General features: G+C 37.6%; 1 protein-coding gene across 2 annotated transcripts in view; it reads left to right on the top strand.

Annotated features, from left to right (window-relative positions):
• Positions 1-19206, top strand: part of LOC122800048 (slit homolog 3 protein-like) — a 2083326-nt gene that overhangs the window by 1637210 nt on the left and 426910 nt on the right. For both annotated transcript variants that reach the window (XM_044069531.1, XM_044069532.1), the window contains 2 exons: positions 1508-1651; positions 7602-7765. In XM_044069531.1, the coding sequence (XP_043925466.1) occupies positions 1508-1651; positions 7602-7765 (308 nt within the window). The remainder of the gene's footprint in view (positions 1-1507; positions 1652-7601; positions 7766-19206) is intronic.

The raw sequence follows: 19206 nt of genomic DNA, 5'->3' as shown, positions 1-19206 counted from the left end.
ACCCTGACTCCACGTGCAATAATGGGAAAAGGGGTTGAAGATGAATGGATGGATGTACGGTACTGGTATTTGTTAATGTGACTGGTTTACTGTGTTCACATCTCAGTGTATTGCCCTTATTGTAGCATTTGCATTATGCTTGGTTTTCATGGATAGACTTTTAGCTATCTCTTGACAAGGGTATAAAGTTGCGTCAGTTATGTTGTTTATGGATGGTATCCCCCATTTTAGGGCCCATAATCGAAAAGGGGTGTTCTGTTTGTTTTAGTTGGGTGAATGGTGTTAGCAGGCTGGGCGCTGTGGTTAACAGCAGTCAAGACTTATGTAGAAGTTGTCTTTCTGTGAGTCTGCAGGTGAAGAATGGGAAGGGATCCATACTGATAATTTAAAATATCAGGAGGGAATTTCTCTGTGTGATGGGAAGCCAATCTGGCCTTTGGTAGAGGGATACAATGGTGCCCTGAAATGATGATACCTGGTACAGGAAAATAAATGGGTTTAAGTCCCACATGGAACAGCTTGATTGCTATCAAGCATGGGAACAAAAAGCTCTGACAGAAAAAAAGACTTTCCTTTTGGTGATGTAGCTGATGCTAGTAAGGACAAAAACTGAATCAAATCAGAGTTAAATCTAGGCCCTTTTATCTCATATGTCTGCAAAGTTAAGAAAGCAACAGGTATAAGATAATGTAAAAATGGAAATGGAAGTTGGTTCGTAATTTTCAGCTGCGCCACCTGTAGAAAAGACATGATCTTTATTAGCTGCTTTTCTGTTTCTGTTTCAGCCTTAAATAGTATTTGCTAACGTTGATGTATGTACTTCATATCACAGATACTGCTACGTAATTCATTACCTTTGTTAAGCAAAAAAACATCTTCATTGTAAATTTCATTAAAGCAAAGGGACTGGCAAAACTGATGAAGTTTTCTGCTTGCCTGCTTAGAATACAGACTGTAAATTCCATGAAAAAGCATCAGTATACCTCTAAATATGCAAACTGCCTATCGACTCAAAAATGACTATGTAACTGTACTGTCCAGATGAGATTGCTAGCATATATCTGCCATCATCTGGTACATATGCCATGCTACATGAAAGCTTACACTGAAGAAATGAATTTTACAAGGCAAATGGCAGAGATAAAGGTTTGTTGTGATGGCTTCTTTCTGATAATGCTACCACTGGCAGAGAAATAAACTCTGTAGCAACATCCCTGTGTTTATTATATCAAGTAGTACTGTTTTAGAAGACTGAAATATAAGCATGCATACACACTTACATGATGGGACTGAAAACTGAGAATTCAAAAAGTTTTTATTTATTTCACATTTGTTGACTGAGGAAGTCTGACTGGGCACACAGCTACTTATTCAGTAATGTCTAGCACATTCCTATTAAAAAACATTTCTGTTAAGAGTCACAAAGTCTACGCTTGTAACCTTTTGTCAAATTCCATGGTTTCATTTTCACAAGAAAACTAAAGTATGAAATGTAATTTTCTTGCAGGCTTCTCAACGCTAACAAGATCAACTGCTTGAGAGTTAATACGTTCCAAGACCTCCAGAATCTGATCCTCCTTTCTTTATATGACAACAAACTACAGACCATCAGCAAAGGACTCTTTGCACCTTTACGGTCCATTCAAACTTTGTAAGTACCTTAAGTTCAGAACTGCTAATAGGCCTTGCTTTTGTTTAAGGAAAACTTATCTTCATTTTGTAATGGTTATACATTCTGATATATGTTGTGATATGGTATATATTGTAGTACTACAATATTATCCACCTCTTTATGTTTAATACTGCTGTGTCAGTTGTGGAATCCTTCAAGTTGTTAGGATCTATAATCTCCCTGGACTTGAAGTGGGAGACCAGTGTAGGGTCCTTTATAAAAAAGGGACAACAGCGAATGTATTTTCTACGACAGCCTAGGAAATTCAGCCTCCCAGAGGAACTTATGATTCAGTTCTATACAGCAGTCATTGAGTCTGTTCTTAGCTCATCCATAACAGTGTGGTTTGGTTCTCTGTCTAATCATGACAAAAATAGGTTACATCGAATAGTCAGGCCTGACAAAAATATGATTGGTGCTAGTTTGCCCTCCTTACAGGGCCTGTACTATTCCAGAATTATGAAAAGGGCAGGGAAGATAATCACCGATCCTTCACATCCAGGCCACCATCTTTTTGAACTATTACCATCAGCCAGGCATTATAGATTAATATGCACCAAAACAAGCAGATATAAGAACAGTTTGTTTTCACAGGCCATCAAGTTCATAAACGGTTAACTCAGTTTATTTGGATGGGGTATTCTTTTTCCCAAGTCTCCAAAGATTGTGCAGTAATGTCTTTTAGCTTTTCCCGGTTAGAGGTTGCCACAGCGGAACTGTGGTCCGCTAATGATTGGCAGTGTTTACGGTGCCGAGTTGCCAGCCCGATGCCCAACCTTCAAAGAAGGCACACCCATTATTGTTAATACTTGTTTCTTTCAGAGTTTATTTCAATATTTCTTGTACAGAGTTGCACACTGAACCTTGTATGTATATGAATATTTACTTTTTTGTCTTGTTCTTAATACTTGCATGTATGTCATTTGTCTTGCTCTTAATAGTTGTATGTATGTCATTTATGTAATTCATACTTGGAGAGTCATTGAAACCGGAGTCAAATTCCTTGTATGCATGCATACTTGGCCAATGAATGTGAATCTGGTTCTGATATGCATATGTGTATGTGTGTGTGTGTCTGTCCAGTGTCTAAACTGAAATGAATAAAATAAATGAAATAAGAATATTTTTTAATGTATTCATAGCAATTTATACATTTTCAGTGGTAAACTACTATACACACACACACACACACACATATATATATATATATATATATATATATATATATATATATATATATATATATATAGATATATAGAGATACACACACACACACACATATATATATATATATATATATATATATACATACATACACGGGCACACACACACATATATGTGTGTGTATATATATATATATATATATATATATGTGTCTATATTAATTTAGAGAAAGCCGTATTGCACGAATATGTCTTCATCGATCACCAACCGTTGAAATTCACTTCAGCAAACTGCAGAATTTTTTTCCACAGTTTGGAAACACTTGGCCATCATCTTAACTTTGCCCTTTTCCCCACTGTAGTGCAATCTCAGAGTTGTTATATATAGTTAGGGGGGTGTGGGGATGAAGGGGTGAAGCCCCCTACTTGGGTGGATTTGATTTAGTGCATTGTGTGTTCCAGATGATTGGTGGGCGAGTGTTTCTGAACTGTGGGACAAATTCCATGGTTCACTGAAGTGAATTTCGGTGGTTGGTGATCTGTGAAGATGCATTGCAGAAGGGTCTATGTTAAATGAACGAGTAATCAGAATGTCGATTACAACATACTCAATGTTTGATCAATCGTTCATTTAATCAGACACTCCAAATGCCGAAATTTGGAGTTCAGAAATGTTTTGATCGGCCATCCCAGTCAGTGTAGTGTGTGACATAGACACGCTACACTGTTCGGAATGGCAACGTCACAGGCTGCTTTGTTTAATATACCAACTCCGAGATCGCTGTACATTGGGGAAAGGGCAATTACCGGGAAATTGCCCTTTCCCCAATGTACAGCGATCTCGGAGTTGGTATATTTAGTTAGAGGGTTGTGAGGGGTGAAGCCCCCCACTTTATTTTAAAAGTAGGTGTGTTTGCGAGGTGTGGTAGTGTTTGAGTTATGTGAGTGTGTAGGAGTTTGTACGCATTGGTTGTATGTGTGTGTTTTGTATATAAGTGTAAGGGAGGTGTGGGACAAGCAAAATCTTTCGATTTTGTTTGCTTCAAGCTTTTGAGGGTTCGAAATTTTGAACTTACGATCATAATATTTTGAGTATGTTGTACTCGACATTATGATCGTTCATTCATTTAACTTAGACCCTTGCAGAATATGTCTTTCTCTGAATTAATATAGACTCTTTTATATATATATATATATATATATATATATATATATATATATAGATAGATAGATAGATATGTAGAGGGAGAGACAGATCTACAAAAAGATAGATATAGCTGTGTAGAACTTCTTCCTTTGGTGGTCTTTTGAAGAGCAGGATACAGTCTTAGTGCCATGACAACATTTTTCAATTCAATTTGACTACTACCTTGGATATTAACAGAAGAAGGGTTGCGGATAAAGAGAGATCTTCTACTCATTTGCACATCCAGGAAACTGAGATGTTGTGTGTGTGTGTGTGTGTGTGTGTGTGTGTGTGTGTGTGTGTGTGTGTGTGTGTGTGTGTGTGTGTGCGTGTGTGTGTGCGTGTGTTTGCATGTGCGTATGCATGTGCGTGTTCTCCTGTTTATGATTGTGTATTAAGAAATTGTGCCCATATGTGTTTATATGTGCCACTCTGTGTATGTATCTGTAGAAAGGAGGCATATTTTCATTTCAATGTTAATTTAGCAATCTTTTTCTCATAACTAGTCCAAGAAACTTTCTTGAAGAAATTCATGAAGCAATGACTCAGTATAAAACAGTGTATACAAAGAAACATAAAACCTAGTGTTATAGAGTAGGTTTTAATGTGTATAAACCGGATTTCTTTTTATAAAATGCATGTAGTCTTATTGCTTTTTATGTAGCTGCTGAATGGTTTAACTAGATTGCTGTGAATGTAAAGCACACATTTCAATGCAATTTCTTATTTTCAGGTGTTGGAGAGGATGCATCAGTCATGCACAGTTTACAGAGGTAACGTAAAGCTAGGCTAACATCTTTGGCTTGGCTAGGACACTCAACACAATAGTAATTAGAATAGTGAGACAAAAAAGAGAAAAAAAGGTGATTGAAAAGAGAGTAAAACCAGTATATGTATACTGGAAGGCTGTAACATTTTTACCAGTAACTTGACATGTACATAAATTCACTTTGACCATTGCTGCTTTGGTTGAGACAACTAAGTCCCTTACTTGCAAATGACACACAGTAACCTTGATTTTACAAGGGGTAAACCCTAATGCACCCCTTCTAGTGTGTGGAGAACTATGCCCCATAAATGACTGTGACATATATTACATCTCTAAAGTTACACATCCAAGGATGAGGAGGAAACACACAGTTTCTCTCCTCATAAGTGCAGCCCCAATTAATTGATGTTATTTATTTATACAAGTCTTGCTTGGCAAACTGCAGTTTTGGATACTTATTTTTTTTGTGCAACAAAGCATTCAGATGCATATTGTAACCATTTAAATAACTTATTGATTTTAACTTCATAATTTAAAACACGTTAAATAGATTTTATGTTTTGTTGAAGGAGGTGACAGACAAACTGCTACAAGCCATTTAGATAGTCAAGGAATTGCAAGTAAAATGTTCTAAAACATGGCACATCTGCAAATGATCCCATCTGGATAACAGATTATGTCATATTTTTTAGTAAGCAGGCCACAAGCTACAGGCCATTAAAAATGATAGATTGCTCATCAATGCAGTTAATTAGTTATTCTTTGTTGCAAAGCTACATAGAAGCAAAAGGCATCCATAATGAACACTTGGTAGATGCTAGTTTTTTTAAACTGAGTAAGGTATTTTTATGACATTATCAGACATCTCAAGGAACATATTTAAGGCCAAATTCAGTAACACCTACACTGAGTGTACGTGATTTCTATTCAAGAACATCCCTACCATATTTTTTCTGCTTTCTAATCACTCAGAAAGATTACACTTAGTGTACATGTGGTTTACACTTTGTGGTAACATCTGTGAATCCCCCTGAGTATTTACAGCTGCAAGAATATCAGTAGGAAAACTAAAATTAGGAGGAAGAAGCTGTGAGTTATCTGTTCACTCAGAACAGTGTACACTCAGTGTAGGCATTACTGAATCCTAGTGATACTGTACTATAACATGCAGCTTTCTCCCTGGACTCTTCTGTATATGAAAACTAATAAAATTACATACTTTCTCAGTGTTCGGCAGATTTGGAATATAAATGTGTAGATCATAGTAAGCAAACTATATAAAACAATCCGTAACCACTCTGAACCCTCAAGATACATGTTGTATACCCGGGATCTCTTAGCAAAGTAAATTTCATTAGCCATTACCAGTTAGTGAATCTCTTGAAATTTAAACAATTGCCCAAATGTCACTTCACTGTACATTGCTGGCTTAAGTGAAATACAGGCGTGAATTGCTGATTTTGTTGCTGCAACACAGCAACATGCAGTATAGTGTTTATCGAAAACAGTAGGAGACGTTCTCTGTGTCCTGTCCAAATATTCTGTTTTCAGAATGAAAAGAGGCCATGGACCTAGTGGTACTAACACAGTCAACAGAGTGTAATAAATAAATGCATTGGGTGGAGACTGCATTTTAATAATGTGTCATGATTAAAATTCTTTAAAAGAAAGTTTTACTAAAAAAGTAGGTCAACAGTACTGAAAATAAACTATGGGAACCCCACCTACACCTAAAGGAACTACAGTTCCCCTTCCCCACCTTCAGAGCAGAACATTAAAATGTTGTCACACCAAATTAAACTGTACTTACCACCCTGCAGGCCACATCCCTAAAGGGACTCTCAACCTCAAGCTTCTTTCTCTCAGTTACTAACATCTCATAACTCTACCCTCCCCAACCTGACCCTCATTCTGCATCGTACTCCCCCCATGATGTAAAAAGTGCATTTCTCTGATTCTTGTAGCTTTTGCTCTTACTTGCTACTATGCAGTTTTCCTTGTATATGGTTACTTTCCATTCTGGTTTTATTGCCATCTCTCTGCTCCACTTTTCTTTTTTCTTCTTTTTTTTCTTTGTGAATTATTTTTCACCTAGGCAGTACCTGGAAATGATTAAAAGCGATCAGTGCACTACCACCATAAACAAATGTAAAATAAAATAAACATGATTGATTAGATTGATAGATGACTACCATGCAGCATTTAAAAGGACAGGTGATGGTTCTGAGAGATTTCTAAAGAGGTAACATAAAAAACATTCAGTCTTCAATAGTGTTATGCCAATAGTTAACAGTGTATGCATCAGGAGTAATCTAATGTGCTATGTTGGCCATGAAGTTGGAAGGAGTTGTCTGTAAGACTACGGCAGGGCTAAAACTCAATATTTCTGCTTTAGCATGTTGTTGTAATACAGCCTGCTGGTGTCATACATATGAGATTCAAAATTTAGGGAATCAGCTTCTCATTGTTATTAACCTATTTATTTTACATGGAATATTGCAGGCCAGTGATTCTTGAAGACAATTCTGACCACATGAGCTGGAAAGTTGCTGATATTAAAACAAACATGTTAATGTAAATGTTATTTTCCTGCTAATAAATGGTAGGAGAGGAAAACCTTGCATTGAGAAGGAGTGAAAGCACAGACTAGGTTAGCAGATGTTTTCCTTTGCCTGACTAATATTATTTCTTTGGTGTCACATTTGGAAATATTAAGGAGCTGGTTTTACATTCTGATTGTACTTTTAAGAAATGTCATTGACTAAGAACATGTACTGCTCCTGCTGATTACATATGGTATGCTTCTTGCAGACATTTAGCCCAGAATCCTTTGGTGTGTGACTGCCATTTAAAGTGGCTAGCTGATTACCTGCAGGATAATCCAATAGAAACCAGTGGCACCAGATGCAGCAGCCCACGTCGTCTTGCCAACAAACGCATCAACCAAATCAAGAGCAAGAAGTTCCGCTGCTCAGGTAATTCATTTATCTGACTAAGGCTTTCTTCCAAGTCAAAGCAGGCAGCTCTAGAGAGCTTGCTAATTCAATATACTGACAGAGAAACAGTAATAGGTATAAAACTACATCTTCCCAAATTGAATTTGTAAAATTCAGTTATACCACAAAATCCATTTACTGTATTGATTCACTAATCAACATTTCTGCTTTTGCCGCTGTGTTTCAAAAGGGTTACGTCAGTATTCCGCAGAGCCGTACTGTGTTTCATTGCTTTCATTTTAAACACTGTATTGTGTTCCCTATGACTGTTTTGCTGCGGTTCATTATCAAAGATATTAAACATGCAATTACTTATTGCTTTGAATGTATTGTGTGCTTACACAGTGCACAGAGTTTGCATATTTATGAAATTATTTTATTTAGAAAAAGAAGGCATAAACATCCTTCTTAATGCCATTACTGATTAAATTCAGACTGAGACACATAATGAAGAAGATGCAAAGACAGGGAGCACAATCTTTTAGAGCAAGCTTATTTCATTTTGTAGCCAAGTTAACGAGATTTGCTTATGTCTTTGCAGTCAGTGAGTTATGTGAAGACAGAGACTGTGAAAGGGGGAGTAGAACATTTCTTTGTGGGGTTTAATGGGAAGATGTCATTGCCAAGTATGTACTAACAGCACAAAATGGAAACAAAACAGCCTGTCTTCCATCTGGACATTGTTTTGACATGCTGGAGTGTATAAAATCATCAAGAATTTGAATCCCTACAGAAGTCTGTCAGAATTCAAGGAGTCACATTAGAAGATTCCAAGAATTAGAGCAGCAAGGCAGCCATGAATGGGGAGGAAGCAATGAAGTATTAGACGTGTATCATAGACTAAAATGCTATGTTTGAACTGGGGAGGACCAGGAAAATTCTACAATGAGAAATATGTCTTAGGTCAGTCTTAGTCCCTATGACCATGCCTGTTGTGAGTGGTAATCAGATGTTTATCTCAGTGATACTGTTTGTATATAGAACATTCAGTATCTGCTATGTATTCCCCATTCTGTACTGGACTTCAATTTTGTGATTTTTCCATACTGCAAGTCCCTGCTGAGGTGGGCGAGCTTGTGATTTTATATATTTATATATTTATTTATTTGTCTATCTATTTATTTATTTAAAATTTGTTTACTGTGAAAGTCCAACTTGGAACAAACCAATTTTCAGTGGAGGCCAGGGGAAAAACACTCTGGATGCATGTCTTTGTATCGGGGGAGGAAACCTGAACACCTGTTGGGAAACCCGCATGAATGCAGGGAGGACATGCAGACTTAGCACAGAAGGAACCCCAGCCAAGAATCAAACCAGATAACCTCTTGCTGTCAGGTGACAACTCAAACCGCTGCACCACTCCGCCATCCAATTTATGTTTTCTGTGTGAATATTTTACTAGTTCTGAATCATTGGTATTTGTTCTTTTCTGCTTAGTATGCAGTGTTTGTGAATTGCTTTGCACAATGACGAACAAATTACAATACTTTGGATTTTACAGTACTTATTTTGTGTATAGTTCTCCCTACATATGAAAACTAATGCATGTCCATTATTTATTTTCATGCATTGCTTCCTTGGCCTTAACACAGTTTATAAAATTTCTTCTGAAAGCAATGCACTTTGAACTGCAACACTTTCTCATGGTTTATTATACTGAGATAAGGAGTCAGTTAGATCATATGTAAATAGATGACAAACATCAGTTATTTCTGGTTTTGTGTTACTTAACTATTGATATATATCTATTGCTATATATAGATGATGACCAGGAAATTTTTGTCATTAGCACTGCCTGTTGAAGAAAATAAAAATATCTCAGAATAACACTGATGTACAGTATGCATTGTCTTACAGTTACTAGGTACTGCTGTTGTTACTGACAGAGTGAGTTACTAATAAATAGCAAACTGAGGCTCTTGTACTTTCTACCAACAAATCTTTCTCATTCTGGTAGGTACTTCGTGTGCATGTTTGCAGTTGGCCATGACCCCCTAACTTCTGTCTCTCTCACACACGCACCCTGTGGGGCTCTCCCTTGCTTTGTTATCTGTCATGGGTCTAAGCACCTGAGTTGCATAATTTTTTTATACTAGTACTTTTTTAAACTGTCACTTTTAGTGAAAGGAAATAACTAAGGTATTTTCTTCTCTCTTTCTAAGAACAAGTTGGTATTAAAGCACTGTACATATCATCAAAACCTGCACCAGTGGTGTTAGAGGTAATACTAACCTAACTAAGAATAACCAGTTAATATTTAATACAAAAAAGACTAAACTGTTATTCCTCCCCAAATCCCTCACACACCTAAAACCTTCTTTCTCTATTAAATCTCTTAACAATACAATGGTCATGGTAGAAACACATAGTATGCTTCTGGGAGCCATCATACACGACCAACTCAGATTTGACCATCATGTTCTCCAGTGCATAAGGAAAACCCACCAAAAAGTAGGCTTCCTTTACAGAAATAAAAAAAAATTTCTAATAAGAATCTCAACTTTCCCTTACATATGCTTACCTTCTACCTAGTCTCTTCTGCAGCTCACTAATCTCCAATCCTCACTCTTAGCTAAACTTGAATCCACCTACAATAAAGTTGACAGATTTGCTATTAAAGAAACCTCTGAGTCTCACACTGTCTTTCTCTCAGGACCTTAAATTGGTTAGAATTCCAACACAAACTGCTTCTGTCTCTACTACTGCTCATCCATCCATCCTCTTCAAGCCCTAATATCTCCTCACTAGTCACCCTCTATACCCTTCCCAGGATCCTCTGAGACTCTGACCAATCTGCTAGAAATTTACAAGCCAAAAATATCCATTGGACAAAACCTCTTAAGTTAAAATCCTTCCCTCTCATGGAATGAACTTCCCCTATCTTTTAGAAATGTAAAACATCCTCAAGAATTCAAAAATGCTCTCAAAGAATTCCTAATAAACTCCTGGACGTACCACTGTAAACATCCTCCTTGAACCTCTTAACAGTATCTCTATCCGGTCTACCCCTTTCACAACTTCTGCACCTTAAAAACCCTCCCTTCTCCTCCCTTACCTCTCTCATCCTTTCTCTGTGAACTTAATTACTCCTCACTGCTTCATTTAAACTTCCCCTTATACTTAACACCACCCTGGACTAGAGCTACATCCTCTGTGAATCCCTATATGATATTTAAATACTTTTACTGAATCTGATGACTAGGTGTTTTATTGTACTGTGGACACTCACAGAACAAATGTATTTGCTTCTTAACTTACTGCCTTTATGGCATCTAAAATGCTACTTCTGAACCATGTGACAAATGGATTGTATTATATTCAGGACACTGTATGGACATACAAATTTGCTTCTAAATGAACTATCTGTTTTCCTGTTGTACATATGAATGTATCCTGTAAATAGTTTTGACAAGCTGTATTGGACAAAATCTGTGCATTCAGTTGTACAAACTAATAGTCTGTCTAACCTTGTGATGTAACTCTGTTTTTTTTTTTTTATCTTATTAATGGACTATGTGCTCTCTATATTTCTTAGTGTGTTAAACTACTGCATATGACTGCTGAGCTTTTCTCCCCAGGCCTCTGCTGAAAAAGGTTGCTAGGTCAGTCAGGCTATCCTGGTCAATAAATGTCAAATAAATAAATACTCTGATTGTGGCCTAGGTGACTTGAGTTCAATTAAGGGATTATACTCTTGATGACATAGCAGATGAGCCGCGGTAGTACAGCGGTAGCGTTGTTGCCTCACAGCAAGAAGTTCTCCTGTTTGATTCTCGGCTGGAGTACTTTCTGTGTGGAGTCTGCATGTCCTTCCCATGGTCGAGTGGCCTCGGAAAGACATGCGTGAATGGGCATGCCTTCACTGAAGGTTGGGTGTTGGGTTGGCAACTCGGCACCATAAAAATCGACTGCCAATCATTAGCAGACCGGAGTTCCGCTGTGGCGACCCCTAACCAGGAAAAGCCAAAAAGACAAACAACAATTCTTGATGACATAGCCAAGGAGGATGGACACCCATCCAGTGTGATGGGCATGCACACTTAGGCACCTATCCTGGGTAGTGGGTGTGCACACGGGCACCCATCCTGGGTGGTGGGTGTGCACACTTGGGCATACATTATTGTTGATCCCTGGTGGATGCAAAGTACATCTTTGGGAATTTTCCTTAGATGTCAGAGCTGTGGCTGAATGACTGTAGATACAGAACTGTTTGCTAGCAAACCATCACGTGTTTTTTGTGATGGGATGAGTTTGTGAAAAGGACAGGAACAAAACAGCAAAAACACTGTTTATCAACACTGTGAGTCTGCCTCAGCATGGCACAATCTGTTTACTGCACCTATACATTGGGAGGGTAACTGGACTCAGGTGAATGAGAGGAGGTTGTCAGGAAAAGCTAATGGTCAGATGTGAGGAGCCACAAATGCCACAAAAATACATGTATAAGAACAGTAACTTATTAACCCTTGAAGAAGGACTGTTTTAGTCCCTAAGCTTTTAAAGCACTATAATAAACCTGTGCCAGAATAGCATATTTTAGTGAGTCGTATCAACGCTGTGTTTATGTTGTGTCTACTGAGAACATGGATACCCATGGAAGTAAGGAAGGAAAAGCACAATGCAGAAATTATCAAGTTTGGAAGGAATTTTAAAGGCCAGATATTATCAAGTGCTTCCCCCTTTCTGTGTTTGCCACCCACTAAACAGTGCTATGTATGAGTACATGAAAATAATTTTGAATTGATATTTGCTGTTTTTGGCTTTCTTAACTTTTATGCTTTTTATATGTTGTGTGATTATAAAAAAACACCATGAAAGCTACAAAGGAATTTGTTATTCATATCCATGTTAACCAGATTGTTTAAGCCATGGGTGGTCCTAGTGACTGTTCTGCACAGCTCTGCAAAGATTAATGTGTCATACACAATTTTTTTAGATCAAATGCCGGCTATAAACTACTAATCAAACTTCCCAGTTCTTCACTAATGTAACCTGTTGACAATTGTTTCTTGTACTGTTTTTCATGGTCTCATAATCAGTGAACTGATTAAACAAATAATGTATTTTATGTCGTTTTGTAATTCCAACTGCACATGCATGTACTTTGGATATCTATTAACCTCCATTGTTAGGCCCTATTCTGCTCCTGAAGGATATACAAACCAGACACGCAATGTCATCTGTGCAAAAAAACATTTCATTACTTCTATGTTGTGGCATTTTGGGCTTAGGAATTTTACAATTTATTTTAGCTTTAAATCTTCTATACCCCTTTACATGTAGGACTGCTTCTCAAAGCTTACTTCACCTGGAATTTTTGAACATGGATGTATAAAGTAATAGGTAATAAAGCTTGTACGTCCTTGGTGACTATTCTGAGATGTCTGAAATGCCAACACTCCCTGTAGACATTAGTTTGTAGCTGCCTCCTAAAAAGGCTTTCTTTACTTCATTAGTAACAGTCTCACCCTTTAATTGCATTGGTACATTCTGGTGCATTCTTTGCAGTATTGTCCTGTTGTCATATGCTTTTCCTTGCAGAATGCCTAAGTAAATTTCTTATTGCACTCTCTAGCCAATTAAGGAGAATCCATCAAAGCCCTTTTTTGTCTGTTTAAAACACAAAGAGATATCATGATTTCCTATATACTAGTCATGCCTGTTTATTTTTACTTTTATGAAAGTGTGCATATAAAACAATTACACTTGCCATCTGTGGTGTGGAAGGATAAAGCCTTGAGTAGATTACACCACAGGTGACCATTTTTCAGTTGGCAATATGGAAAGCTGGAAGCCAGGTGTCGTGGGAGGGGCGTGATAGGCCATTGCTAACCCGCCAATCTTGGAGGGGTGTTGTCCAGCTGACTGCATGTCTGACCTCTGTAAGAGTATAAGAGCTAATGGCAAGTACTATTAGGGCTAGGGTGATACCCTCACTGCATATGAAGCTAGAAGGATTGTCATGTGTATATACTCTCATTCCTTTCCATAGAAGAAAGTATAATAGATGTCACTGCTTTTTAGGTAGGAGTTAGGATGAGGGGTGATGGGTGATGGGGGTTGGGTACACCACATGTATGACACTTCACTTCCAGTACCCGATTCTTGTCTGTACATTAACTGAATGGGCCTAGGTTCATATTCTTTTATTTTATTTTATTTTACATTTGTTAACCAGGAAAGTCCGACTGGATGCAGGTCCATTTTCAGCTGAGGCCCGGGGAGAAAAGCTCCAAGTTAGTTAATTTACAAGTTGGTTAAATCATTTGGTACAGATGTAATAAGCATCAATAGAGGTTAATGTCAAAGTTGCAAGTTGTCAGTGTGATTCTATGCAGCAAATAGTCATACACAGTTAAATATCACATGATACATAGGTCACATAAAAATGATTGCTAGATATTTAGTCTACACAATAGGTCATATTTAGGCAGTCGTACAAAATGTAATAATTTTTTTTTTTTCTAGTAGGGAGAGCATCAAAAGAGCAGGTGTTTACTAGGGAAAAAGTTCTAGAGTTGGTTTAATTGTTAGGATACAATTTGAGAGATAGATAGTCTTAGATTAGGAGGTTACTGTTTATTAGGATTCAGTTTTGTAAGGAAGAATTCTTCATTCATATGGCCAGTAGAAGTTAATTCTACAAGGAACTTTACAATGCTTTGTAGGATTAAATATATATTGGTGGGGATCTTAGTGAGAAGTTAATTCTACAAGGAACTTTACAATGCTTTGTAGGATTAAATATATATTGGTGGTGATCTTAGTGATAAGTTAATTCTACAAGGAACTTTACAATGCTTTGTAGGATTAAATATATATTGGTGGGGATCTGTAGCATGAGCATAGCCAATTATTAGAGTAGTGTTTTTTTAGAAGGTGTTTAAATTGTTTTGGAGAGGTTATGGCGGTTATGTGGTTTGGCAGTGTATTCCAGGCCTGGGCTATTGTGCAGGTTACCTGCTTCATTTTTGTGTCTGATTACTTTTATTAGATTTTGGTTGCTAGATCTTAGTTCTCTAGTGGTTCTGTAAGGCTCAATAATGCTCTGTAGTGCTGGAATTTTATCTGGTAGGTGGTAGAGCTTTTGTGCTGTTGAGATTTTATTTAGTAGTAATACATTGGGGTAGCTCTAGCCAGCTGAGCTGTTTTAGGGATATACAATGATGGGACCTATGTGAGGTTTCAGTGGCAAATTTGGCAAACTTGTTGTAACACGATTCCATTTTGTTTAGGTCTTTTTGACTTAGATTGGTTAATATGGGGGAGGCATATAGTAGGATGGATAGCAGGTGGGTTCTAGCAGTAGTAGTTTTAGTATGTGTGGTCATGAATTGTTTGTTTCTATAGAGTAGGCCTAGTTTCTTGTTCACTTTTTTGATGGTTTGTGCTATATGGGTATCAAATTTTAGTTGGTGATCGATTTCTACACCTGGTAGTTTTGTGTGAGGAGTTGGTGTGATTTGAATATTACTTTTAGAGTTTATAGTTAATGTTTCTTTTGAGGGATGGGATCTTCCGGGATTGAACAGAATCAGTTTAGTTTTGTTGGGATTGAGAATAAGTTTGATATTGGCAAACCATGTTTCAGCTAGAGTGAAGTTTGATTGGGTCAGGGTTTGTAGTTCTTTAATGTTTGGGGCGGCACATGTAATGGTAGTATCATCTGCGTATTGCACTACTGAGGCAGTAGGTAGGGCTGAAGAGATCTCGTTAGTGAAAAGAGAGAATAGTAGAGGGCCTAGGATAGATCCTTGAGGGACTCCTATGGAAACTGGCAGTAGGGTGGACAGTTTGTCTTGCCATAGTACTGCTTGATGTCGGTCTGATAAGTAACTATGAAACCAACTTATTGTGGCAGAGCAAAGGTTAAGGTTAGACAAGGTTTGGAGAAGCATATTATGGTTCACCATGTCAAAGGCCTTTGATAGGTCTAAGAAGATGGAAGATAGAAATAAGCCTTTGTTCCTATGCTGGTTAACTGTGTTGGTATAGTAAAGGAGGGCAGTAGTGGTGCTGTGGGAGGGTCTAAAGCCATGTTGGGTTTTGGATAGTAGATTGTTTTTTTGGAGGTAATATATTATTTGGGAATGGACGACTCTTTCCAGTATTTCGGATAGAGGGGATAGGATAGCAATTGGGCGGCAATTGGTCAGTTCTAGGGAAGAGCCGCCTTTATGAAGTGGAATGATATGTGAAGTTTTCCATAAGGTGGGTACTTTATGTTCAGATAGAGATCTGTTTATGAGGCTAGATACAGGATAGAATATGGCCTCTGCAGATATCTGAAGGAAATCTGCAGGTAATTTGTCAGCAGCCAAGGTAGTTGGTTTAAGTTGCTGAAAGAGTTTTGAGATTGTCTTGGTTGGGACTGGTTGTAGGGAGAAGGTAGTAGTGGTCTGTGTTTCCTTATTGTGGTGTGGGGTGAGTAGTTGTGTTGGTGTGCTTGTGTTTGGTTGGGTGTTTGCTAGTTTTAGTATGGTTTCTGTGAAGAAATTGTTGAATTGTGCGGGGATATTGGTATCATTATTTGGGAGCACAGGGGTAGGGGTGGAGGCTTTTCCTGGGTATAGTATTTTATTTATGCTGGACCACAATTTTGTGGATTATGTGCATATTTGTTTTGAGTGTTTATATAGTAGTTAGTTTTGTCGGCTTTAATCATCTGTCTTTTAGCTTTATTGCAAAGTTCTAGGTAATTCTGCCTTAGTTTAGGGGATTTATCGTTTTGAAACAGTATCCAGCTTTTATCCCTTTCTTTCACTGTGTTTTTAGTTTCCTTTGTGAGCCATGGGGCATGGTTGTTATTTATCCTTACTGTTCTAGAGGGTGCATGGTAGTTTAAGATATCTAGAAAGGTATTATTAAAATATTCTGATCAGCAAACACATGTGCTGTAGGTCTCACACTTTGATCAGAGAAAGAATGGATCTGCCTTTTGCTCTAGAGAAGAGTAGATGCATCTGGAGGGTGCCAGGGTAGACATGACAGTCTTTTATTGCTATAAAATGCATCTATTCAATAAATACCAAAGAGCAGAGAGAACATTGGATAAACACCGCAGTGTTATCATTACTTCTCTTTATTTAAGGAATAAATGCAATCTGAGGCTTTGAGTGTATAACCATCTATACTTATTCCTGTATTCAATCTATGTTTCTAGCCTAACCACACCTTTGCTTTTGTCAAATGATTTCTAGTATATAACACCCCCTGTATTTGTTACCTGTAGTATTTCTGAAGGATGAATGTATGGCTATCAAGCTTCTGGTGAGTCACTACATTTCTATCTTTGCTGCTCTGTGGAGTATAGTAACTTCACCAAGCAATTTTACACATTACATGATCCAACTCTAGATTTTTCATGTTAGCATGGTTAGGCAAAGCTTTTTCTCTGCATGAACCATGTCTGTATATCACTTTTAAAGGTTATAGCATGATGTTATGCCCTTCTTCAGAAACAAATACTCTTAGCATTAGCAATGTGCATGCATTAGTGATAAGGTTGCTTTCATTACAGTGCTCTGATTTTAACTTACTTTACTTGTGCCTGGATTCTTGCATCCAAAGTGTAACGTTAATTCTCATAGATAGTCGGCATAACTTCAGCAGACATGCTTTTAACTAACCTCCATTCTTCTAATCCCTCCCTGGTGTCCCCCCCCCCCCCACTCTTTGCATGCAGTGTTTAACACCTCCATTATGCTCGTCTTTGTCTGTTTTTCCTTGACTGTCACTCATGCAAACACACAACCACAGAAGCTTTCTCTGTCAGTATAACAATACAGCAACTGCATTCTATTGGTAGAGATGATTTTCTAAGTGACATCCTTCTTACCAATAGGATACTGTGGGAGTGGATTCCTGCACTGCTCTGCTTATATGGGACTATGTATTGCACACAGCCTATCACACGTGATAGAAACTGTTTTGGAAGTACTTAAGCAGAAATTAGCTTCTGTTTAATCTCTATTATTTTAACAGAGACTGTTTAAAAAACAAGATTGTACATTTAATGTACAAGCTGAAATACCTTGGGTTCATGTTTCTGATTATAATAGGAAAATATGTATTTTAATTTTTACCAGTGTCATCTGGGAAATATCTTTTATGATTTCACAAAATTTATGGGAAGAGGGTTGAAATAATGGTTGAGGCCTTCACCTCACAAATGCCAGGTACAGGGTTTAATTCCAGTCTCTAGTTGATAAAGAGGCAAGGCTTGTACTAATCTTAAGACTGAGTGCCTAGAATTTATATATGAGCTTATTTTGCATATAAATTATATACTTGTAATGATTTGATACCACAGTTATGCACTTAGTGTTGTCAACTATATACTCCAAATGTTACACAAATACTTTGCTGTGTTGTGATTCATTCACTTAAGGCTTCTTGCTAATATTTGATTTTATTAGTGCTGTCTGTGCTTATGAGAATCATTCTGTTTATCCACTGTGAAATGTACATCAGAAATCTCTTTGTGTACCTCTTCTAGAAAATACTGTTTTCTCCTATAGATTCAATTTACCCAGCCATATTACAGGCAGCTGCATACTTAGCATTCAGTTTGCTTTGATGTTATATATCCCAGTTCTCATCATGGACAACAGCAAGAGGGGTCAAAGCCAATCAGGTCATTTGTGGGTTTTCTTCTTTTTCTGCTGTAAATAATCAGATTTTACAAGATTGTTTACAGTATTTTGACATCATCAAGAACAGGAACACTTACTGTCAGTTTTATATATGCAGAGTAGCGTTCTTTATTATAATAGACAGTGTCAATTGTCAGTGTTTCTGATGTAACAAGTTGCACACTCACATCTGGTTCAGAAGGCTGTAGTTTCTATTTCCATTGATTGCTGACACTGTAGTGCAGCATGGGGGGCTGGAGGGTTGCTGCATTCCCGAGTACGTTGTCCTTTGGATGAGATGTTAAATTGAGGCCCCATTTGTCTGAGCTGTTGCTAGCTCAGAAGGATGTAAATGATCTCATGACAAAGAGTGAGGAAAGTTTCCACAGTGCCCTGGTCAAATGTCCCCTTGTATGAATACCACCTTGGGTCTTTCGTGAAAAGAGGCTAATAGCCTAGTGGGGCTAATTCTGTCAACAAAGGATAAATAAAATAACCAGGAATTTCTGAAATATTATGCAATTTGTTTAACTAACTTGGGGAGGCAACTTTACTCCTACAAGACTGAAACATTTTAGCTATCTGTCTTCTGTTTGCTAACAATCCTTAAATAGAAAATTGACAATATGACAGCAAAGGAAGAGATTGAAAAAGAAGGGAGGAGCCAGTTTAGTGGACATTTTCATTGGGTGAAATGTGCTGATATGGTAACAGAGCTTTCAGCTGTCCCTATTTTGGAAGAATATTCCTATCTTCATGCCTGGTTTACTCCTAGACATCAAACTC

The sequence above is a fragment of the Protopterus annectens genome, chromosome 4.part0 (assembly GCF_019279795.1).
Source record: "Protopterus annectens isolate FY-2018-M chromosome 4.part0, PAN1.0, whole genome shotgun sequence".
In the NCBI taxonomy this organism is placed as follows: domain Eukaryota; kingdom Metazoa; phylum Chordata; order Ceratodontiformes; family Protopteridae; genus Protopterus; species Protopterus annectens.
Note: the sequence above shows the minus strand (reverse complement) of the source record. Positions and strands in the feature narration are given on the sequence as shown.